The sequence below is a fragment of the Theropithecus gelada genome, chromosome 1 (assembly GCF_003255815.1).
Source record: "Theropithecus gelada isolate Dixy chromosome 1, Tgel_1.0, whole genome shotgun sequence".
Classification (NCBI taxonomy): domain Eukaryota; kingdom Metazoa; phylum Chordata; class Mammalia; order Primates; family Cercopithecidae; genus Theropithecus; species Theropithecus gelada.
Window position 1 is genome coordinate 47,191,814 of NC_037668.1, and position 23,495 is coordinate 47,215,308.

At 55.2% G+C, this 23,495-nt stretch overlaps 1 protein-coding gene across 8 annotated transcripts; it reads left to right on the forward strand.

Moving 5' to 3' along the window:
- The first annotated feature begins 4,169 nt into the window (after positions 1–4,169).
- Positions 4,170–21,841, forward strand: NBL1 (NBL1, DAN family BMP antagonist). Of its 8 annotated transcripts, none has more exons than XM_025385462.1 (4): positions 4,170–4,345; positions 18,406–18,594; positions 18,716–18,827; positions 20,261–21,840. In XM_025385462.1, the coding sequence occupies exons 2-4, from the start codon at positions 18,425–18,427 to the stop codon at positions 20,522–20,524; spliced, it is 546 nt and encodes a 181-aa protein (XP_025241247.1). In that variant the 5' UTR covers positions 4,170–4,345; positions 18,406–18,424; the 3' UTR covers positions 20,525–21,840. The 8 variants fall into 8 exon arrangements, with proteins under 8 accessions (XP_025241247.1, XP_025241187.1, XP_025241229.1 ...); XM_025385402.1 differs by lacking the exon at positions 4,170–4,345 and adding an exon at positions 6,707–6,874 and having other exon boundaries at positions 20,261–21,841; XM_025385444.1 differs by lacking the exon at positions 4,170–4,345 and adding an exon at positions 6,707–6,855 and having other exon boundaries at positions 20,261–21,841.
- The last annotated feature ends 1,654 nt before the right edge of the window (positions 21,842–23,495 follow it).

Below are 23,495 nucleotides of genomic sequence, written 5' to 3' on the forward strand. Positions count from 1 at the left end.
GCAGTTCTCCCACATGGACAGTATGCCTCTCAGTTCAGAAAGATAGTTTGATAGGCTAAGCCTGGGTCAGACATCCTCTCTGTTCCAATCCCCTTTGTCCAGGAGGGCAGGTTCGCGGAGAAAAAGAATGGCTGCTGGGTGCCCTGTGTGTATCTGTGTGTATCTGTGCATGTGGTTGGAGACCGGCTCTCTAGTAGAACGGCTGGGCAGATACAGAGATTCTTTTGTGCCTTCTTTTCCTCTGACTCCCATGTTCCTAAAAAGTTGATTTTTTTCAATGAATGTATCTGGAGCACAAAAATCTCAAGAAAAAATATTGCTATAGAAGAGGATAAACCTATCAAGTCTGCTACAGAATAGAAAAACCTATTAAAATTTTCATATCTGTGGCATATTAAATACTCACAGAAGGGCCCACTCTTGGCCAGGTGCGGTGGCTCATGCCTTTATCTCAACACTTTGGGAGGCAGAGGTGGGCAGATCACCTGAGGTCAGGAGTTCCAGACCAGCCTGGCCAACATGGTGAAACCCCATCTCTACTAAAAATACAAAAATTAGCCGGGCATGGTGGTGGGCACCTGTAATCTCAGCTACTCAGGAAGCTGAGGCATGAGAATGGCTTGAACCCGGGAGGTGGAGGTTGCAGTGAGCTGAGATCGCACCACTGCATTCCAGCCTAGGTGAAAGAGTGCGACTCTGAAAAAAAAAAAAAAAAAAAAAAAAAAAAGCTGGGGAGGGCCACCCTTGAGGAGGGAGAAAAATTCTTCTCCCACTCACTGTGGATATGTGTGGGCTGCGGGGAGCTGAGAAATGGAAGGAACAAAATAGGGGAAAAAAACCTGGAGCCATGACATTGTAATAGGATTGATTTGCCGAGGCCGGGCACGATGGCCCGTGCCTGTAATCCCAGCACTTTGAGAGGCCAAGGCGGGTGAATCACAAGGTCCAGGAGTTCGAGACCAGTCTGGCCAACATGGTGAAAACCTGTCTCTACTAAAAATACAAAAGTTAGCGGGGCGTGGTGGCGGGCGCCTGTAATTCCAGGTACTCAGGAGGCTGAGGCAGGAGAATCGCTTGAACCCTGGAGGCGGAGGTTGCAGCGAGAAGAGATTGCGCCATTGCACTCCAGCCTGGGCAAAAAGAGCAAAACTCCATCTTAAAAAAAAGAAAAAAAAAAAAAGAATTGATTTACCTAACTTCTAGCCCTATGTATTGATTAAGAAGAGAACCTGGGGCTGCCCATCACCATGGCAGCCTTGTTCACCATATTTACCATGGGGGCCAGGGTGCTGGCAATGGCTTTGTGAAGGACCTGCAGGTGCCAGGCCCTTTCCTGTGAGCCCTGTCCCGGTGCTGTCACACGGAGAATGTGTGTTACTGTGGGGTCAGACAACCACAGCTGAAGGAAACTGAATTCAGCTCGGCAGTGTGTGGGGAGTCACGGGAAAGAAGAAAACAAATGAGTGGGAGTGAAGTGCCTTGATTTCCCTTCTTGATTCTTGCTCTCCCACCCTACCTACAAATAGTATTTTATTATTTTATTTTGTTTGTTTATTTATTTATTGAGATAGGTTCTTTCACTGTCACCCAGGCTGGAGTGCAGTGGTAAGATCATAGCTCACTGCAGCCTCTAACTCCCGGGCTCAAGAGATCCTCCAACCTCAGCCTCCCAAGTAGCTGGAACTACAGGCACATGCCGCCACACCTGGCTAATTTTTAATTTTTTTTTTTTTTTTTTAGAGACAGGGTCTCGCTATGTTGTCCAGGCTGGTCTTGAACTCTTGGATTCAAGTGATCCTCCTGCTTCGACCTCCTAAAGTGCTGGAATTATAGGCATGAGCCACTATACCTGGCCCTACAAAGAACTTTTTACATTTTTCCATGGGGCCAAGGACCCATGGAGTCCTTGGGGCCTCATTCCTGCTCTCCCGTCCAGGCCAAGACCCTCTGCAATCCTTGAGAGGACAGGCTCTGTACTGTGAAACCCACAGTGCATGGCCACCTTCTCCTTCTGAGTATTCTGAGTCCAAGATGGGGCCTGCGGCTTCCTGACCCCACCAGCAGGGAGGAAGAGGCTAGAGGACACAGCCCAGGTGGATGGGCTCAAAGTCAGAACACCTGTTTCTGGTCCTGGATCTTCTGCTGACTTGCTGAGTGGATTTGGGCAAATCCTTTTTTCCTTTATGAGAAAGGATAATATAGCTGGGCTCGGTGGTCTTGCCTGTAATCTCAGCACTTTGGGTGGCCGAGGTGGGCAGATTGCTTGAGGTCAGGAGTTTGAGACCAGCTTGGCCAACATGGCAAAACCCTGTCTCTACTAAAAATACAAAAATTAGCCGAGTGTGGTGGCACACGCCTGCAGTCCCAGCTATTCAGCAGACTGAGGCGGGAGGACCGCATGAGCCTGGGAGGTGGAGGTTGCCGTGAGCGGAGATGGCGCCACTGCACTCCAACCTGGGCGACAGAGTGAGACTTCACCTCAAACAAACAAACAACCAACCAACCCACCATAGTAACTATCACTTCCTGAGAGCCAAGCGTGTGCCGGCTCTGTGCCTCACAGTCACATCTCTCAGTGAATTCTAGGTGATCCTGCAGATGGGTCCTATTACAATTCCTGTTTTCCAGATGAAGAAACTGAGGCTCAAGAGGTGCATTACTGGAGTAAGGTGAGAAGGCTTTGTGCTGAATCCTGGATTTGATCCAGGGCATCTGACTCCAGCGCCTTTCCTGAGCTATATATATGAAACCTCCCTGAAATAGCTTTCATTTTATGGAGCACGTGCTATTTTCCAGGAACTGTGCCGAGTGCTTTGCATCCATTTATCTTCTCGAATCCTGGCTCCATTTCATTATAATCTCACCTTAAGTGTCACCTCTTTGCGATGTTTTCTGAGGTTTCTCAGTGAGTTCGTACCTCCCCCACTACATCGCCCACTCTGGCTTAGTTCCTTCATAATACTTTTTCTCCTTTTTTTCTTTTTTTTTTTCTTTTTCTGGAGACAGAGTCTTGCTCTGTCACCCAGGCTGGACTGCAATGGTGCAATCTCAGCTCACTGCAGCCTCTGCCTCCCGGGTAGCTGGGATACAGACACGCGCCACCATGCCCAGCTAATTTTTGTATTTTTAGTAGAGATGGGGTTTCACCGTGTTGGCCAGGCTGGTCTTGAACTCCTGACCTCAGGTGATTCACCTGCCTCAGCCTCCCAAAGTGCTGAGATTATAGGCGTGAGCCCCCACGCCCGGCCTCTTCTTTTTTTTCTTTTAAATAAATATTATTATGATGATTATTTTTCAAGACAGAATCTCACTCCATCACCCAGGCTGGAGCGCACTGGCGCGATCTCGGTTCACTGCAACCTCTGCCTCCCAGGTTCAAGCAATTCGATCTCGGTTCACTGCAACCTCTGCCTCCCAGGTTCAAGCAATTCGATCTCGGTTCACTGCAACCTCTGCCTCCCAGGTTCAAGCAATTCTCCTGCCTTAGCCTTCCAAGTAACTGGGATTACAGGTGCCCACCACCACGCCAGGCTAATTTTTGTCTTTTTAGTAGAGAGAGGGTTTCACCGTGTTGGCCAGGCTGGTCTTGAACTCCTGACCTCAAATGATCCACCCACCTCAGCCTCCTAAAGTGCTGGGATTACAGGAGTGAGCCATTGCACCTGGCTCTTTTAAATAAATATTAAACAACTGAACTTGGAACCTTCAGAACACATTGGTTATGTGAGATCCACTCATCTGTTTATCTGTTGCACAATCTGCCTGGGTGTGGCAGAACATAAGCTCCTTGGAGGCTGGGACCTTATTGGTCTAGTCTATTGTTGTGTCCTCAACACCTCTGTGCGTGTCTGGCACATAATAGGCACAATAAATATTTGTTGGATAAATGAATGACTCCAGACAACAAATCTATGGCGTACATAGCACTACTTTCTGCATTTTACAGATAAGGGAACCAAGGCCCAGGTGTGAAACAACTAGCACAGAGTCAAAGGGCGATGCAGCAAAAATGTAAACCCTGAGCCTCCCCTGATGAGTCCGAATGGCTCCTCCTAGCTCCAAACCTTGAAGTTCACACAAGTGAAGTGTGAACACCCTTATCTTTATCGTAAAAAGAGAGGGACTGTGTACCAACCCTCTGTTCAGTGGGCTGGACTGGGAAGGCAGGCCTTTTGCTTGTTTTCATTCTGTTTCTCCACCGAGAGTGCAGAGGTTTGGACCCCCGTTGAGGCCAGACTGACAGGATTGGAGGAAACAGCTGGGCTGAGTCCGTGCCCTGCAGGAGGGAGCTCACATTCCCGGACTCTGGGAGACAGCAGCTCCCCACAGCTCAGTCACATTCCAGGTCGGTCATTTTCCTGAGCCCAGATGTTTGCTAATGAGCTGGGGAGAGGGGCTTTCAGCCCTGAGCCCCAGTTCTGGGCCCGACATTACCTCGGCCCCAAGAGGCTGGCCCAGGGCCAGGAGGCTCTGGCCTCAGGCCCATGCCCTGTGCCAGCCAGGCCTGTAGGGGCAGCTGGAACACCACTGCCAACCAGGTGCATCTGCTCAAGCTGGGAGACTCTGACGTGACAGGTTCTGCCTTTCCCGCTGGGGCCCCTGGGTCCGGTCACCAGTGCAGCATCCCTGCTGCAGCCTGATGGGGAGGAGCACTGAGGCAGCCGAGAGGGTGGAGAGGGTGTGGTGGGCACGGAAGCATGGACTTTGGTGTTGACAGATCTGGGCTCAAGTCCAGGCTTTGTCAATTACTAGCAATGTGGTCTTGAGCAGGTAATGACACTTTTTGGTGTCTCGATTTATCTCACCTGTAAAACGGGAACAATGATGGGACTGTGGTAAGGATTAGAGATGAAGCAGACAGAGTGGCCAGCATAATGCCTGGCACAAAATGGGTGGACATTACTACCAACTTACTTCTCAGGCCCCCTGCCCACACTGTAGCTTTCCAATAGTTATCAGTCACCACCAGACAGATGGTGACTCAACTCCAAACCCTTTGTCCCTGATTAGGAGGTTGGTGGTGTTCTTGAACCTCCCCGTGTTTGAGAGATGGTGGGCTGCCCTGTCAAAGGCGCTGGCTGGAAGTTGTGGCTTCTACTCCTGGCTCTATGTGTGATCTGACCAGCTCATCAGGCTCCACAATTAGCTTTCTGCAGTGTGGGAGTGGATTCTCACAAAATGTAGAACTCCACTTTCCACCCTGCTCAGGGTCTGCGTGAAAGATGGTGGTGGTAAGCTTTGGTTGCAAAATGGTAAATATTTCCTGAGTGTCTAGCGCGTACAGTGCAGTGAGGCTGGTTTCTGTAGTACATGGTACATGGTTATCCAACAGACATTAGCGGGCATGGGCTCTTACCGTGTGACTTTAGGCAAGTTACTTAACCTTTCTCTAGACGTTCCTTTTTTCACTTTTTTTTTTTTTTGAGACAAGGCCTCGCTGGAGTGACAAGCTCATTAGGTTCCACAATTAGCCTTCTGTAATGTCGTCCAGGCTGGAGTACGGTGGCGTAATCACAGCTCACTACAGCCTCAAACTCCTGGGATCAAGTGATCTTCCTGCGTCGGGATTTTTTCCACTTTTGTTATTTTATTTATTTATTTATTTGTTATTTATTCATTTATTCTTTGAGACAGAGTCTCACTCTGTCTCCAGGCTGGAGTGCAGTGGTGCAATCTCGGCTCACTGCAACCTCCACCTCTCAGATTCAAGTGATTCTCCTGCCTCAGCCTCCCGAGTAGCTGGGACTACAGGCGCATGCCACCACACCTGGCTGATTTTTGTATTTTTAGCAGGACAGGGTTTCACCATATTGGCCAGGCTGGTCTCGAACTCCTGACCTCAAGTGATCCACCTGCCTTGGCCTCTCAAAGTGCTGGGATTACAGGCATGAGCCACGGTGCCCAGTACTTTTAAAATAGAGACAATACTTACCTCATAGGTTTATTGTGAGAGTGGCAACAGCTTGCAGTGGGATGAGGCACATGGTAAGGTGCTCAATATGTGTGAACTATTATAACGGTCATAGTTACCATTAAGGGGAGACCTATCTGTGCTACATCAAACGGGGATAATAATTACTTTATTCGCTGGGCGTGGTGACTCAAGCCTGTAATCCCAACACTTTGGGAGGCCGAGGCGGGTGGATCACTTGAGGCCAGGAGTTCGAGACCAGCCTGGGCAACATGGCAAAACCCCATCTCTACTAAAAATACAAAAACTGGCCGGGCGTGGTGGTGGGCACCTGGAATCCCAGCTACTCGGGAGGCTGAGAATTGCTGGAACCCAGGAGGCAGAGGTTGCAGTGAGCGGAGATCTCGCCATTGCATTTCAGCCAGGGTAACAACAACAAAACTCCGTCTCAAAATAATAATAATAATAATAATAATAATAATAATTATTATTATTATTATTATTCAATCATCTCACCTGGTCTGCCCATAAGCAATGAAGACACTGAAATAAACACATGATTCCTGCCCTCAAGGTCTAATGGAGGAAAGAGATGTACACAGCTATTCTAGAGGGAAACTGACATGAACAGAAGTTCTCATCCAGTGCTCCAGGATCACACTGGAGGAGGGAGATGCTCCCAGAGGGTCTTGGGAAGGCTTTCCAATCTGGTGCTGTTAGAATATTTGCCAGAGATGAAAGGAGGGGAAGGGAATTCCGGGTAGAGGGAAGGGCGCAGGAAACAGCTAGGAGGCACAGATGCAGGCTGGGTGTGGAGGGTGCGGGTAGGCTGGAGTACACCAGGGAGTTTCCAGCAGGCCACTAGGAGCCACCCAGGATGCTCGGCAACCTCATGAGTCAGACGAGCAGGGCTGCGTCTATCTGGAAGTTTCCAGCCAAGTTAGGTAAAACACATGGACACAGGTAACTATGCTGTAAAGCAAAATCCCCAAGTCCTACAATCGTGTCCCAGTGGTGTCCCTGGGCCACCACTTTCCAGGAGCAAAGTTATTTTCTTACCCCGTTGTTAAGCACACAGAGAAGGCACGGCCGCAATCCACCCAAGTGCCCACTGATCAGATAGGAACCCCCGAGGTGAGGCTGGAAGCTGGGGCCAGGCGCTCCACTCTTCTCAGGAGTCAGAGAAGTGAGTTCATTTGCTGGCTTTCTAGTTCCTAATAGTCCCTGGGGCTTTTCGGGATGCTTAGCCAAGTGTGTGGGGCCGAGAGCAACGCTAGGATAACACTGGGCAAGGTTGAGTGACCCAGGTTACCAACAGCACGGACTTGAACCGGGTCGCATACCGGAGCGGGCGAGATGGGGTGCACCGCAGAACCGCAGAGTGAGGAGGGACTCCTGCTGCCGGGACGCGGCAGGCTGGGGCGCCCCATTCTTGGGGCAAGTCTGCCAATGCCCGGTGCCCACAAAAGGGACACATCTATCTTTGTCACCGCGAGGCCTGGCACGGCCTGACGGCCCAGGCTCGCGAAAAGTCGGGCGGAGAGGGTGGAAGCGCAGAGAAACCCGGGGAGGGCGCTTTAGAACGGGCCAGGGCGCCCGGCTGCGCTGCCCTGCTTCTCGGGCGCCGGCCAGGCGTCCCGGCCGCCCTACCACGCCGTCGGAGCGCGCCGAAGCCCAGCCCGGGGCGGGCGGGCGGGGAGAGGGCCCGGGGCCCCGGCCGCTGCGGCGCCCCCTCCTGCGCACCCGGAGGGAGAGGCCGCGCGCGCCCGCCCGCTCTTTCTGCGCGCGGCCCTCCCCGCTGCCCCCGCCCTCGCGCCCTGTTTGGAGGGAGCCACCCTGACGTCGGAGCCGCTCCCCCGCGCCGCGCGCCCGCCCGGGGCCGCAGACGGCGCGCAGCGCAGCCCAGCCGAGCGTCGCGGGGCCGCCCCCAGTCCTGCCGGCCGCCTCGCCGAGCCTCCTGGGGCGCCCGGGCCCGCGACCCCCGCACCCAATTCCGCAGGACCCGGTGGGCGCGCGCGGTAAGTCCCGCCCGGGCCGGCACGCGGGCGCCCGGCTTCCAGAGGCTTCGGCTGCGGGGGCAGCGCCGCGCCCCCAGCCCGGAGCTCCGTCCCCCGGCGCGTCCGGCGGCCGCGGGCACCGGGTGGAGGCGCCGCCGCCGAGCCCGGGAGCCTAAGGGGACCTGGCGGACGCCTCCGGACGCCGGCGCTGGGGACGTGGGCGCGGCATGGGGTGGCCGGGGGGCACCGCCGTGCCCGGAGCCCGTCCCCAGACTCGCCCCGGGGTTCCGTTTCTCGATCGGAGTTTCCGCGACCGGGAGAGAGAGGGAGCGAGGGAGGGAGATGCGTGGCCGGGCGGGCCGGGCTCGCATGTCCCCCGGTCGTGCCCGGGCCTCGCCGCGCCTCTCGGCTCTGGACGTTTCCGCCTCCCGCGGCCCCCTCTGCTTCGGTCCCCACGTCCGTGTGTCTGTCCCTCCGTCGCTCCGTTTCCGCCGCTCACTTTCCCCGGGTCTGCCCGTCTCTTACCGTTCCCTGTCTGCCTCCGTGTTCGGCTGCCCGCGTTTGTGTCTCTGCCTCTCGCTTTTCTCTCCCTCTCTGTGTCTCTGCGCTGCCCTCTGTGAGGGTCTCGCCCTGTGTCTGCGCGTCTCCCTGACCCCCCGCCCTCCGATCCAGACAATCCCCCCAGTGTCGGAGGCTCGCCTTCCCCCAGCGGGGTTCACGAATAGTTTCCTAGACCGGGTGCGCCAAACCCTCCCCCTGCCTCCCGCCAGCCCCGAGGCCTGGCCCGGGTCATCTCCCTGGAATTGAGTCTGGGGCAGGGAGAGCCAGCCTTTCCGGGGGCTCAGTTTTCTTAAGAATTCCACCCCCGCGAGGCTGGCTGGACGACAGGCCCTGCTGCGGGCCACCTGCCCGGCCCGCTCCCAGGGCGGGGCGATTCTGATCTTTTACAAGCGGCGGCAGAAGGGGCAGCCGCCCGCCTTGGCGTGGCCGGGGGTTGGCGGGCATCAAGGGAGAAGGCCATACTTCCAGGCTTTCGGAGGCCCTGGCTCCCCTAGCTGGACGCCATCAGCCTGTAACTAGGGGCACCCCAGGAAAACAGAGGTCAGGGCTGGAGGCCAAAGACTGGGCGCTGGCCGGGAAGCAATTTGTCAACAAGGAGCCCCTTACCCTTTGTTACTGCGGAATGGGGCCTCCCTAGACTCCCCCAGATGCTGGGACTGCTTGGGCGTGGTTTGCCTTGAGTTGGGGCCAAAGAAAAGGCGAGGCTGCAGCGTTTCCTCGGTGACCCTCACCCCTCTCCACCCACCCCTGCAAACTGGACCTCTCTCCCGGGCCTGTGTTTTGGAGGGGTGGACACGGGAGTAGGTGTTCTGCATCGGCCAGCGATATGGCCTCATTATTTTAAAGTGAAATTTCAGGCTGAGTTTAGCTGCTTCCCCCGACCCACAACCCCAAGGGTCGGAGGCTGCCGGAGCAGGCAGGGTTGTTGGTGAGGTCTGCAGTGGAACTTCTGCTGAGCAGATGTGCAGCCCGGCCCTGCAGCAGCTCATTAGCATGGATTTGTTTTGGAGACTGTTTTTGGTCTGCGGGCAGGAGGGTCTGCGGCAAGGAAGGCCTTGGCCTGGGTTGGGGGGCTGGCACAGAGGTGGCCAGGGCTGGAAGGTGCAGGCAGGCCTGGGTGACATGGGCTCGGCCCTGTGTGTCCGCCCCCTGGACAGTTGACTCATGCTCTCCCCAGTGCTGAAGGAAGGAAGGAAAAGCTACCCTGCCGTGACACTGGGGTCGTGGAATCACAGTGGCCTTAAGCAGTATGCTGGAGCCAGGCTCCTTCCTGGGGGATCTGCTGAAATGGATGTTCCCAGGCCAGGCTGCCCATTTTACAGGTTGCAAACGTGAAGCTTAGGGAGGGGAAGCAAATGGTCAGTGACTCGAGCTGTAACCATTAGATTCTCCTGACTCCAGGCACACAGAGAGCCAATGTATGAGCTTTGGCCAGAACTCGTCCTCAAACCCCAGGGTGAGCCCAGTAAACCCAGTCGGGCTGACCAGAGCTGGGGCCTGACCTGGGTGAGCAGGGAGCCCCAGGCCTGACACTGCCTTGCCCCTTCACAGAGCAATATTTTCAGTTGCACCATTCAAGGAAGTCCCTGTGCTCATTCCAAAACCTGGAGCGATCGCCCCGCCCTTGCCAAGCCCCAAGCCTAGGGCTGCAGCCCAGCCGCCCTCCACACCCTCTGCGCCCAGCAGCACACTCAGCCTGGCGGTGGGGCACAGCCTGTTTTCTTGAAGTTGGATTTTGGAGGAGGCTGGTGTCTCCACGACCCTGTCTTAGAGTCTGAGTGGGATCTTCCTCCCAGTTCCCACCCTGGCAGGGAATCATGTTGGGCGGCCCTTGACAGTTTCTAAAATTCATTCCCAGCTGTCATCCCCTTGCTTGAGTTTCACCTCAAGGTTTTCCCTAAATCCAGGCTCACTGCGGCAGATGCAGCCCAGACTGAAATAGCCTCAGGACCTGCCCAGGGTCCTGTGGGAGCGAGGGGCAGAAGGAAGTAGGCAGAAGCCAGGGAGGATAAGAGGCCCAAGGTAGCACTGAAAGTGACATGACTGAGGAATTAACTCTGATGGGTGATCTCTCCAGAGGTTTCCATGTATTCTTCAGTTTAATTCTTACAGCTGTCTGTGAGCTGGATATTAGCACTATCCCCACTTTGCAGATGAGGAAACTGAGGTACAGAAAGGTTAAAATGGGACCAAGTGATCCCAGTGCTTTGGGAGGCTGAAGTGGGAGTTCAAGACCAGCCTGGTCAACAAAGGGAGACCTCGTCTCTCCAAAAACTTAGCTGGGCATGGTGGTGTATGCCTGTAGTACCAGCTACTCGGGAGGTTGAGGTGGGAGGATCGCTTGAGCCCCAAAGTTTGAGGCTGCCATGAACTATGATTGTGCCACCACACTCCAGCCTGGGCAACAGAGTGAGATCCTGTTACAAACAAGAACATGAAAATAAAAAGAGAAAGACTGGAATGACTGAACTACGATTTGAACTCAAGTCTGTCATAACTGTGGAGAATGGAGGAGAAGAGCCAGACCCTACCCTTAGTGAGTGTGGGGGCAGAGGAAAGGTGGGAGAGGCAGGGGAGGGTGAGCATCTGGTTTGATAGCCACAAACACTACATGCTCGTTGTGCGTGCGGACTGCGGTGTCACCTGAATGCTGAGCCCACAGGTAGAATCGTCCATCCCCATCAGCTGGGGCCAAGTGTGGGAAGGTTCCCAGAGGAGGTTCTGGAAGCAGGAGGTGAAGATGGGGAGGGAGAGCCCCGCCTTTCCACTGAGGATTCATCAGCCCTGCCCTCCATGGCTCTGCACCGAGTGGTTGCTGGAACCGGTCACAGGAAAGGCCTGGGGTGTGTGTGTGCGTGCGTGTGTGGTTGTGTGTGTGTGGTGTGTGTGTGCGTGTGTGTGTGGTGTGTGTGTGCGTGTGTGTGTGGTTATGTGTGCGTGTGTGGTGTGTGTGTACGTGTGTGTGTGGTGTGGTGTGTGTGTGTGGGGGGGTGTATGTGTGCGTGTGCTTGTGTGGATGTGCATTTTCTTGTGCGTAGATAGGCACGCTTATATATGTGTGTGTGTGTGTGTGCGCGCTTTGTTCTTAGGGGGTGCAGGTGGTTTGGGGTATGCCTGCTTTTGTGTGTGTGTGGGTCTGGGGTGAGTGGATACACTCTACCTTGAAAATCCTGGTATATCTGGCCTTGAGTGACCCTGAATATTCAGGCTTAATCCAGAAGAGGAATTGGGGAGGATGGTTCACTTGTTATACCAAAGCCGATCCGCTCTACAAAGGGTTTCGTGGTGGTCGGGAGTCAGGAAGGGGCTGGTGTTTCTTGAAATCTAGGCCGCGCCCGTGTATTTAGGATGCATTTAGGATGCCTTGCCAGGTGCTAGAATCCAGGCGGCGGTGGGGCTCGGGAGCCCCAGCAGCAGTGCTGTTAATCGAAGCCTCTTTCCTGGGGACTGGGAGGCCGTTGCTCCTGGTCCGGCTGGGCTTCAGAGTCCCGTGGGGAGCACATTCAGGTGCCCAGGCCATGCCTCGTACCTGGGGGGTCATACAAGGAGGGCCGGGCCCTGGCATCTCAGTTTTGGCGGGCATCTCAGGAAAGAGGCTTCACAGGCCTGACCCCCAAGCTCGCCTTCCTGGGGGACCCTCTGGACCGGGGCTTCCAGGAAAGCAACCAGGGCAGGGCTACTGTGTTTGTTCCTGCTCTTCCCCGGAGTGGGAGCAATGGGTGGGTCACTTCCTTGACCTGTGCCTCAGTTTCCACAGTGCCAAAATGGGTCTGCTGGTGTCACCTCCCAGGGAATTTCCTTTCTGTGTGGGCAGCAGCTCAGAATGTACTAGGCATTGGCAGGGGGCCGCTGAGGAAGTGGAGGGCTTGGATTTGGGAGTGGTGGGTGGGTGGGGTTGGGAAGAGGACACTCACCTGTGCTAAAGACACCTCCTTTACAGCCTCACAGCGCCCCCGTGAGGAAGGATAGTGTCACACACACCTTTACCTGGGCTGCAAGAGCCAGGGGCAGCCATGGCCACAAGACAGTTGGCTAGGGAGTCAGCAATGGGATTTGACCTCTGGTTTATGGAGCCCTCAAGCTTTCAGTCCAGGCCGTGGCTGAACGCTAGGGTGCTAACAGGAATGAGAGGCACAGTCGGCTGGGGCAATGGCAGGAGCTCCAGGCCTCATCCTAACTCCAGATTCCATCCTTTCTTGCTTCTTTCTCTTCGGTGAACCTTTTCACCTGCCAGGGTAGCCGGGGGTTGAACCTGCTACCATCCAGGTTCAAATCCCGGTTCTCCTGTTTACTAACAGTGAAAGCCCACGCAGATTTCTTAGCCTCTCTGTGCCTCAGTTTCTTCATCTAAAAATGGAGGAAAGAATAGGATCAGGCGGTTATTGTAGGACAGAATAAATTAATATCCAGTCACACACCACATAATGATGAACCACATACACAGTGGTGCTGCCATAAAATTATTATTATTATTTTGAGACAGAGTCTCACTCTGTCCCGCAGGCTGGAGTGCAGTGGTGCAATCTCGGCTCACTGCAAGCTCTGCCTCCCGAGTTCAAGTGATTCTCCTGCCTCAGCCTCCTTAGTAGCTGGGACTACAGGCATGTGCCACCACACCCGGCTAGTTTTTGTATTTTTAGTAGAGATGGGGTTTCACCGTGTTGGCCAGGCTGGTCTCGAACTCCTGACCTCAAGTGACCACCTCAACCTCCCAAAATGTTGGGATTACAGGCGTGAGCCACTGCGCCTGGCCTCCCATAGGATTATAATACCGTATTTTTACTACACCTTTTCTTTCTTTCGTGATTGTGTAGTGGCACAATCCTGGTTCACTGCAGCCTCAACCCCCCAGGCCCGAGTGATCCTCTCACCTCAGCCTCCCAAGTAGCTGGGACCATAGGCATGCACCACCACGCCTGGCTAAGTTTTAAATTTTTGTAGAGATGGGATTGCCTTGTGTTGCCCAGGCTGGTCTCGAACTCCTGAGCCAAGCAATTCTCCAATCTTGGCCTCCCAAAGTGCTGAATACCTGATATAGCCTAGGTATGTAATAGACTAGACTATTCAGGTTTGAGTTCACTCTATGGTGTTCACAGAGCAACAAAATCACCTAATGGCACATTTCTCAGAGTGCATCCCCATGGCTAAGTGATGCATGACTGTAGTTGCACTCTTATATTTAGTTCAAAATTCAGAACCTCTGCTTCCCTCCTGAGAGCCATCTCTGACTGCACCAACTCCAAACAACTGCCTCCTGTTTACCCACATCCCTGGACCTCCCCTCAGGGGACTGTCTGAGTGGGCATAGCGTCTGGGCCCCCAGCTCCCTGCCCTTACCCTTGCCTTTCTCCCCACGCTCCTAAAAGTGACCCCTGCCCTCCTAGAAGTGAGTGAGTGAGTGTGGAACTGCAGGGACCTGAACGGCCCAGGGCAGGGCATTGCTTTGCCTGACTTGCTGGGGACCTTGGGACAGCCCCTTGCAGAGGAGGGAGAGACTTGGCCTGGGAGATCTCCAACTTTCCTTCCCGCCCTCGCTTTTGGGGAGTCCCATGACTTGCTGTGTGACCTTCAGGGTGGGAGGAAGGGTTGAGAATCTGGGTGAGGCTCTCAAGGCTCGGGAAGGAAAGTATGATTGCTGCTTTAAAAAAAAAAAGGATGAGTTGCTGCTTGAAGAAACAAAAATGCATAAACCAACAAAAAAGAAAACCTGCTAGCCAAGAGCCCACCCCACCTCTGCTGGAAAGCCCCCGGTGGGGGCAGCCTGGGCTCTTCAGGGCTGGGCAGGAGGGCGGGCGGAGGTAGGTGTGTCTGAAGGACGGCCATGTGTGGGAGAGGCTTCACCTGGCATCCTCGCTGCCTCCTGTTCCAGCCCAGCCTTGGCTCTGATGCTGGCCTAGCCTTTCCCATGATCCCCTGAGGGGAAGAGAGCTGACCTTAGTGGGTGCCTCCTAGGTGCTGAGTACCTTCATTTACTCCTCCCAGTTCTTTTCCAGGGAGGGCGCAATGCTGCCCATATTAGGGTTGAGAAAGGCGGGTTCTGAGGAGTGAACTTATTTCTGGGAGTCATACAGCTCCTAAGGGGAGGGGCTGCAGTTCAAACACTGGGGACTGCAGGCTCCACGCTTCCAGGGCGAGCCCCGGGAGAATGCTGGAGCTCCACGCTGCTGGCCCAGGGAGGCTGAGGCCCCAGCACCCTGTGGAGAGCCTGCCAGGGCCTGGTGGGTTGGGTTACAGCACCCCCCTGTGGGCACAGCTGGCCCTGTGATGACCTCAGCTGTGCACTGGAAAGGGTGGAAGGTAAGGAGGGGGCCTTCTGCCTCCGTTCGTCTCATTTCTCCTAACCTCTGCCCCAGCCTGACCCTGATAACCAGTTTCTGATCTCTGGGCCTGCAACCTCTTCCAAAAAGTCACCATTACCCCATCTCCCAGTAAGCCTCCATTAGCCTCCGCCCCAGTCTCAACACTCAGCTGCAGCCTGGTCCTGACCCACAGCCTCAGTTGTGACCTCTCCCAATTCCAACTCCAAGTGCTCACCGCAGCCTCCCTCCCTCTATCTGTTGCTCCCTCCTTCCCTCTCTCCCTCCCTCCCTCTCTCTCTCCCTCCCTCCCTCCCTTCCTTCCTGTTTTCTTTCCTGTCCTTTTTTTCCCTTTCCTTTTCGACAGGTTCTTGCTCTGTCACCCAGTCTGGAGTGCAGGGAGGGATGCAGTCATGGCTCACTGCAGCCTCAAGCTTCTGGTCTCAAGCCATCCTCCCGCCTCAGCCTCCCACATAGCTGGACTACAGGTGTGCACATCACAACACATAATTTGATAATAAAAAATGTGATATCACAATGTGATCATAAAAATATATTTTATTTTATTTAGAGACCAAGTCTTACTTTGCTTCCCAGGCTAGTCTTGAACTCCTGAGCCCAAGCGATCCTCCCGCTTTGGCCTCCGAAAGTGCTGTAATTACAGGGGTGAGCCACCATGCCTGGCCCAGGCTACTTTCATTACAACCCCAGTCTCAATTCCAAATCCACATCACTTCCTGCCCCAGCCACCTCCCTGGCCCCCTGTGACCTGTTGTTTCTGAGGAAGCAAGATGGGGTTAGATATAGGAGGACAAGAGTCCCTGGGCCTCTCCAAGGGTCTAGGGGGCCAGTCCAGCCCAGGGAGCCCTGGCCTTAAATGGACCTCCAGGACCCTTCAGGTGTGCTGTGGGCAGACCCTGACTCAGGAGTGAGGAAGCCTCCTGCATGCCAGGCTTGTTGAAAAATTCACTGGGTTGCCAGTTAGGGAGGAATCCATTCCGTTTTGTTAGGATGTGGTTGTACTGGAAACATGGGCTTTGTCAGTGAGACCGGAAATGCATGGGTGAGGGCCTGGATCGTGACAGGAACTCATTTGGGAGGCGGCGGGGGCAGCCTGTCTGACCTCACTTCCAGCTGCCCTTCCTCCCCAGTGGGCTGGGAGTGGGGCTTATCCCGGCATTGGGGTCCCCTGAGATGGAGACCTGCAGGAGAGGGGCAGGAGCTGGGAGAACTTGCTGGATGGGGAGCAGAGTACCTGGAGGGGGTCACAGCCCTGCAGGAGCCCCGCTTAGCCAGCCCCCTTGAGACCTCTACTCCCCAGACACTTTATATAAAGTACTTGGCTCTGGGCTGGGCACAGTGGCTCACACCTGTACTCCCAGCACTTTGGGAGGCCAAAGTGGGCAGATCACTTGAGGTCAGGAGTTTGAGTCCAGCCTGGCCAACATGGTGAAACCCCATCTCTACTAAAAATACAAAAATTAGCCAGGTGTGGTGGCAAGTGCCTGTAATTCCAGCTACTCAGGAGGCTGAGGCAGGAGAATCACTTGAACCTGGGAGGCGGAGGTTGCAGTGAGCCGAGATCATGCCACGACACTTCAGCCTAGCGACAGAGTAAGACACCGTCTCAAAAAAATAGATAAGCAAGGCCAGGCGCAGTGGCTCATGCCTGTAATCCCAGCACTTTGGGAGGCCAAGGCGGGCAGATCATGAGGTCAAGAGATTAAGACCGTCCTGGCCAACACAGTGAAACCCCGTCTCTACTAAAAATATAAAAAATTAGCCAGGCATGGTGGCGGGCGTCAGTAGTCCCAGCTACATGGGAGGCTGAGGCAGGAGAATGGCATGAACCCGGGAGGTGGACCTTGCAGTGAGCCAAGATCATGCCACTGCACTCCAGCTTGGGCAACAGAGCAAGACTCCGTCTCAAAAAAAAAAAAGTAAATAAAAATAAAAAAATAAAGTACCTGTCTCTGCCATCTCCATGGCCCATGGTAGGATTGTCCTAAATGGGATGCCCAGTCCCAAGCCACCTGAGTCCTGGTGCTGGGCTTCTGTGGGGCCACAGGGACCAGGACCTGTCCCCTCTTCCTCCTGATTTAGCCTCACCCAGGCCCCTCTAGGGACTGTCCCAAGATAAAGAATTCCTGACTGAGGGCAGAGCTGCCTAGGAAGCCTAATCAAAATGCAGACTCCTACCCACCCTAGAACTTTTACTCCGCAAGTCCCTAGGGAATTCTGATCATTTGGGAACCACTGGCCTGGGTTACTGCACTCATTTTACAGATGGCTGGGAAACAGGCCTGAGTGTCCCGGTCACCCAGCACGTATGAACCCCATGCCCTTTCTCTGCTGTGCTGTCCTCCGAGGGTTTGGGGGCCTCCTTGAAGAAGGCACTACCTTCATCTCTGAACCTCTCTGAAGCCTCCCTGCCCTGTGCCTTTTGCATTGAGGGGCATGGGTGAAACTCACTGGGGCGAGTCGCCTGCAAGTGGAATCCTTTGACACAGACTGTCCTGCAGCGCCACCTTTTGGCAGATCATGGTATTGTTTTAGTATCTCGCTCCATCCTATAGCAGGGGAATTGCAAATGGCTAAGTGCTTAGCTTTGATTGGCTCCTGCTTGACTCGTGTTAAAGTGGAGCTGGGGGCAGTGATCTGTGTAGAGCCCTCGTGGATTCCAGTTTCTGGTGAGGCATCTTAGAAAGCAGTACTGTCTGGTTCAGGGTCAGTTTTTTTTTTGCCTGAGGTCTGGCCAGCCAAGGTGGCCCAGGAATTCACTGCAGGCCAGGTGCGGTGGCTCACGCCTGTAATCCCAGCACTTTGGAAGGCTGAGGCAGGAAGATGGCTTGAGCCCCAGGAGTTTGATAGTAGCCTGGGCAACATGGCGAAACCTGGTCTTTACAAAAATTAGCCGGGCGTGGTGGCAGACGCCTGTAGTCCCAGCAACTTGGGAGGCTCAGGTGGGAGGATCACCTGAGCCCAGGGAGGTCGAGGCTTCAGTGAGCCATAATCATGCCACTGCACATATTTTCTGAAAAACAAAACCAATAAGAAATCACAACAACGTGAAAGTTAAGGCTAACTTTTCAAACATCAGAATCTGACAGCGGTTGCAGTGGCTTTCCAGGAGACATGGTGTGCGGCCAGCCCCTCGAGGGCTGTGTGGACAATGTTTTGTGTGTTTTCCTGGATGGCCCACAGCAGCAAAGGGAGAAAGGGGGTGGTAATTTTTCAACACTGGACATGTGCTTGAACACTTCGTAACTGCAATCCTGCGCCAGGCAGTGGTACCATCTCCCCTTTTTAGATGAAGAAACTGAGGCACCGAGATAAAAAGTAACTTGCTCAAGGCAACATAGGAAGTTGTAAAACCAACACATATGGAATGTGTATTATCTGCTAGGCCCATTTAATATCTCATCTGACTTTACAGATATCCATCTGATGTAAGTACTACTCCCAGCTCCAATTGTGAGATTCAGAGGGGAGAAATAACTTGTCCAAAGTTGCACTTGGTTAGTAAGTGGGAGAGCTGGGATTGTGCCAAGGAGTCGGACGCCAGAGTCCATGCTGTAACACCACTGCCCGGTCCCCTGCACCTTGCTGTGCCTCACCTGGCACCTGTGCTCTGTTCTAGGGCTCTGGAGGCCACGGGCATGATGCTTCAGGTCCTGATGGGGGCTGTCCTCCCTGCCATGCTACTGGCTGCCCCACCGCCCATCAACAAGCTGGCACTGTTCCCGGATAAGAGTGCCTGGTGCGAAGCCAAGAACATCACCCAGATTGTGGGTCACAGCGGCTGTGAGGCCAAGTCCATCCAGAACAGGTGGGACTCAAGGGATGGGTGGGGGGATGCGGACAGGGGCCCAAGAGGGAGGAAGAGGACCAGGGCTGCCCATCCCTGCCTCCCCGACAGTGACACAGGCATGTGACCTCTCCTCCCACAGGGCGTGCCTAGGACAGTGCTTCAGCTACAGCGTCCCCAACACCTTCCCGCAGTCCACAGAGTCCCTGGTTCACTGTGACTCCTGCATGCCAGCCCAGTCGATGTGGGAGATTGTGAGTACTGGCTGCCTGCCCCACCCAGTCTCAGCCTGGAGCCTGTCCCGGCCTTGGCCTTTCTCCCCAGGCTCCTGTATTCCAGCAGATGACCACAGGGGCTTAGCAAGTCCCCACTGTGTGCAGGGTGAAGGGCTTGTGCTGGGGATACAGACGTGGGCCTGCCCACAGGATGGCTCAGAAGTCTGACACCAACTGGTCAAGTCTGACCAGGACAGGGATGTTCCCAAAGTTCCATTCTGATGTCTCTCATGGGCTGAAGTCCTTTCAGGGACTTCCTGTTGTGATAGGATGAGACCAAAATCTTTGCCCTGTCCCGAGAAGCTGGCATGGCCTGGCTCAGTGGCCTTTCCAGCCTCCTCCTGCTTCCCGCCCTCCTTACTAGCTTGATGCTTAACACAGCCGCCTGCTTTCAGTTCCTCGCACCTGCTCCGTTCGCTCCTACCCCAGGGCCCTTGCACCTGTTCTTTTCCCTGCTTGGAACACCTTCTCTGTCCCCCTTCTCCAGTTCACTTCCATTCATTCTTCTGCCCTTGGCCCAAGCAGCGTTTCCTCAGGGCCCCTTTCCAGGCCCCCTGACTGGGGCCCACCCTGGTACCGTTGGCTCTCGGAGCACAGTGTGCCTCCGCTTCGAGCGCCTTTCACACCTGCAGTCTTCCACCTGCATCCGGGTGATTTTGACAGGTCTATTCCCCCCACTAGACTCTGATTTCCTTGAGGGAAATGTGTCTTTGTGTCCCCAGAGCTGGCACAGGGTAGGCGCTCTGTGGAAGGGAGGAAGGAAGAGAGGAAGGGAGGGAGAAGGAAAGAAGGTACTTAGATGGGTGACGATAGGGGCAGAGTAAGAGGTAGATGGGGTTCATGCAGGGCGAGCCTCAGCCGGGCTGGGCTTTGGGGTGGGGTTCTGTTGAGGAAGCAAAGTCTGAGTTCAGACCCAAAGGCACAGTTTGGGGCAAGTGGTAGCTGGGGTTTGGGGAACCTTCCAGGCAAAGGGAACAGCATGTGCAGAGTCCCTGAGGCAGAGCCCAAGCGCAGGATTGGTAAGAGTGGCGCAGGGTCGGGGTAGGGAAGCCAGCCAGCCGGCGGCACCGGAAGGTCCTGCGTGGCCTTAGTGAGGGGTCAGGGTTTGTCTCCAAGTGCAGGGGGATCCGGGTGGTGGGGGGTGGATTTTAGCAGGGGCAGACCACACTGGATTTCCCTGTGGCTGCCGGTGGGGAATGGGTGGGAAGGTGGCAGGACTGGATGTGAGGGGACGGCTCTGGTGGCTTGTGCAGGGGTTCAATTTCCCCCTCCCCATGGGACCCTGGCGCTAACTGGGCATCACAGGTGGGCTCTGGGATTCTTGGTCCCATGAGGAAGTATTACCCTAGGGGCTTCCTCGCCTGCCCCAGGCCTTTGGAAACATGCCACCCCTTCTCTCTTGCCCTCTGCAGGTGACGCTGGAGTGCCCGGGCCACGAGGAGGTGCCCAGGGTGGACAAGCTGGTGGAGAAGATCCTGCACTGTAGCTGCCAGGCCTGCGGCAAGGAGCCTAGTCACGAGGGGCTGAGCGTCTACGTGCAGGGCGAGGACGGGCCAGGATCCCAGCCCGGCACCCACCCTCACCCCCATCCCCACCCCCACCCTGGCGGGCAGACCCCTGAGCCCGAGGAACCCCCAGGGGCCCCCCACACGGAGGAAGAGGGGGCTGAGGACTGAGGCCCCCCGACTCTTCCTCCCCTCTCATCCCCCTGTGGAATGCTGGGTCTCACTCTCTGGGGAAGAGTCAGGGGAGAGGCTGAAGCCCCTCTTTGGCACTGGATGGACTTGGATACAGACTCGGACTTGGAATGCTGCCCGGTTGCCATGGAGATCTGAAGGGGAGGGGTTGGAGCCAAGCCGCACAATTTAATATATTCAAGAGTGGGGGGAGGAAGCAGAGGTCTTCAGGGTTCTTTATTTTGGGGGGGGTGGTCTCTTCCTGTCTGGCTTCTAGAGATGTGCCTGTGGGAGGGGGAGGAAGTTGGCTGGGCTGCTGAGTGCTGGGGGAGGCCATCCAAGATGGCATGAACCAGGCTAAGGTCCCTGGGGATGCAGATGGTACTGCTGAGGTTCCGGGCTTAGGGTGAGCATCTTGCCAGCCTCAGGCTGGAGGGACGGGCTGGGCTAGAAAGACCACTGGCAGAAACAGGAGGCTCGGCCCCACAGGTTTCCCCAAGACCCCTCACCCCACTTCCCATCTCCAGGGAAGCGCCGCCCCAGTGGCACTGAAGTGACCCTCCCTCAGCGGAGGGGTTTGGGAGTCAGGCCTGGGCAGGACCCTGCTGACTCATGACACAGGAGCTGGGAGCCAGGCTCTCCGGGCCTGTCTCGGGCTTCCTTGGCTTGCCTGGTGGGGGAAGAGGAGGAGGGGAAGGAGGAAAGGGAAGAGTCTTCCAAGGCCAGAGGGAGGGGTATGACCCCCCAAGACCACCCCTGAAGATGAGCATCCCCTTCCTCTCCCTGTTAGAAATGTTAGCGCCCCCCACTGTCCCCCAAGTTCTAGGCCCCCCAAAAAGCTGCCAGAGCCAGCCGCCCTCTCCCAGGGATGCTCTTTCTAAATATGGATGGGTGTGGGAGGGAGGGGTTACCTCCCTTGCCCCAAGGTTCCAGAGGCCCTAGGTGGGATGGGCTCACTAAACCTCGGGGAACTCCAGGACGAGGAGGACATGGGACTCGCGTGGACAGCCAGGGTTCACTTGGGCTCTCTCTAGCTCCCCAGTTCTGCCTGCCTCCTCCCTCCCAGCTGCACTTTAACGGATAGGTGGGGACCTTGGGGGAGGCCAGGGCAGGCAGGCCATGAAGAGAGCCCCTCTGTGCCCAGCACTGCCTGCATCTGCTCTTCAGTGCCCAGGGTGGCTGCCAGCCCACTGCCTCCTGCCTGGGGTGGCCCGGCCCTCCCGGCTGTTGCGACGCGGGCTTCTGGAGCTTGTCGCCGTTGGACAATCTCCCTGACGGACCCTCAGTCTTCTCATGAATAAATTCCTTCAACGCCTGTGTTCTTCTCCTCACTGACTGGCTCTGCCGACCCAGGTTCTCCAGAAGTGCCGGCAGTGAAGGCCAGGGGTAGCAGGGCCTGGGCCCAGGCAGTGGGGTGCTGAGCAGACCTGCCTGGCCCCCAAGTGTCACCGCTGTCTCTGCATCCTTGTGGCCCTCTCCCTGGCTTGCTGTGTGTACCCCTGGCTCCTGATCCTCTGTCTCCCCAGCTTTCACCTCTTTCCTTGGGTGCCGGTTTCTAGCCTCGCATACACCTTGGGTGGGCCTCCAGAACGGGGCTTCATGGATTTTGGCCCCTCGTCTCCTGGGCTTGCCTCATGCCATGTCTTTTCACCCACACAGTGGCCCAGGATCAGCCCTTGCCTGGGCCTGGCCTGCCTGGCCCCCTGGGAGAAGGGGAAATGGTCAAAAGTATTGGTTACAAATTAATATATAAGGCTGGGCCCTGTGCTGGGTCCTTGCCCAGTCCGCACCACCGCCCAGCGATGTGGATGTTGTCCTCATTTTATAGATGAGGCATATAAAGAGCAGGCGCTAGTAAGTCATTTTCCCAGGGTCATGCAGTGAAGAAACGCCATCAGCAGGACTGGAACCCAGGCATCGGCTCATGGCCCACACCAAGTTTGGGCACGGCACCACTCATTTGGTCATTCAGCAAGTCCATAGTGGGACATTTCACCTTTGTTTTACAGAGCGGGAAACGGGCTCTGGAAGCACAGGTGACTCACATAAGCTCACAGTTCCCTTGACTCCTGACCTCACATCACATCTGGACACTTAATGGCAGCACAGTCTTGGGCAGGACCTGCCTCCATCCTGTGTCTGGAACAAAGTTGGGTATCCATTCATAGATAAAGAAATAAGGGTTGGGCACAGTGGCTTACGCCTATTATCCTAGCACTTTGGGAGGCTGAGGAAGGAGGATTGCCTGAGCAATAAAAAGTGATTCCCTGTCTCTATAAAACATCAAAAAATGAGGTGTGGTGGCACACGTCTGTAATCCCAGCTACATGGGAGGTTGAGGCGGGAGGATTCTTTGATCCCTGGAGGTCGAGGCTGCAATGAGTCATGTTCGTGTCACTGCACTCCAGTCTGGGTGATAAGTGAGAACCTGTCTTAAAAAAAAAAAAAAAAAAAAAAAAGGAGGAAAGGAAGGGGAAGGGGAACAGGAAGAAGGGAAAGGAAGGAAGAACAAAGAAACTTGTAAGGGTCTGTTGGAAATAAAGCAATAAAGCAGGAAGGTGGGTTGGCCTGGGTGCTGCAGCTTGGAATGCCAGAGTTCAGACTTCATTCCCTTTGTACTGAGGTGCCCTAGAGGTGTCTGTGCAAAGCTGGGTTTCAGGAGACTAAGCTAGGTTGGAGGAGGGAGATGCTGCGGCCATCAGGGGTGACTGCAAGGGTGTAGGCGGCAGAGGATGGGGCCAGTTATGTCAGGCAGTGGAGTTGGAGAGGCAGGGCCGTGAGAAGCGCTGCTGATTGGATGTGGGAGCCCAGCGAGAGGGAGTAGCCGGGCTTGAGAGACGTCAATTGAGAAGCATCCCTTGGTGCGCCACCTTGCGGGGATGGAAGGAATTGCATACTGCATCCTCCCCCAATGAGGAGGGACTTAAAAGTCTTTTTTTTTTTTTTTTTTTTTTGAGACGGAGTCTGGCTG

Excerpts from the sequence above, each read along its gene's own strand:
- NBL1 (XM_025385402.1), top strand. The coding sequence starts at position 6,789 with ATGCTCGGCAACCTCATGAGTCAGACGAGCAGGGCTGCGTCTATCTGG. Across the intron at positions 18,595-18,715 it reads GCCAAGTCCATCCAGAACAG|GGCGTGCCTAGGACAGTGCT; the intron begins GTGGGACTCAAG and ends CTCCTCCCACAG. Across the intron at positions 18,828-20,260 it reads CCCAGTCGATGTGGGAGATT|GTGACGCTGGAGTGCCCGGG; the intron begins GTGAGTACTGGC and ends TGCCCTCTGCAG.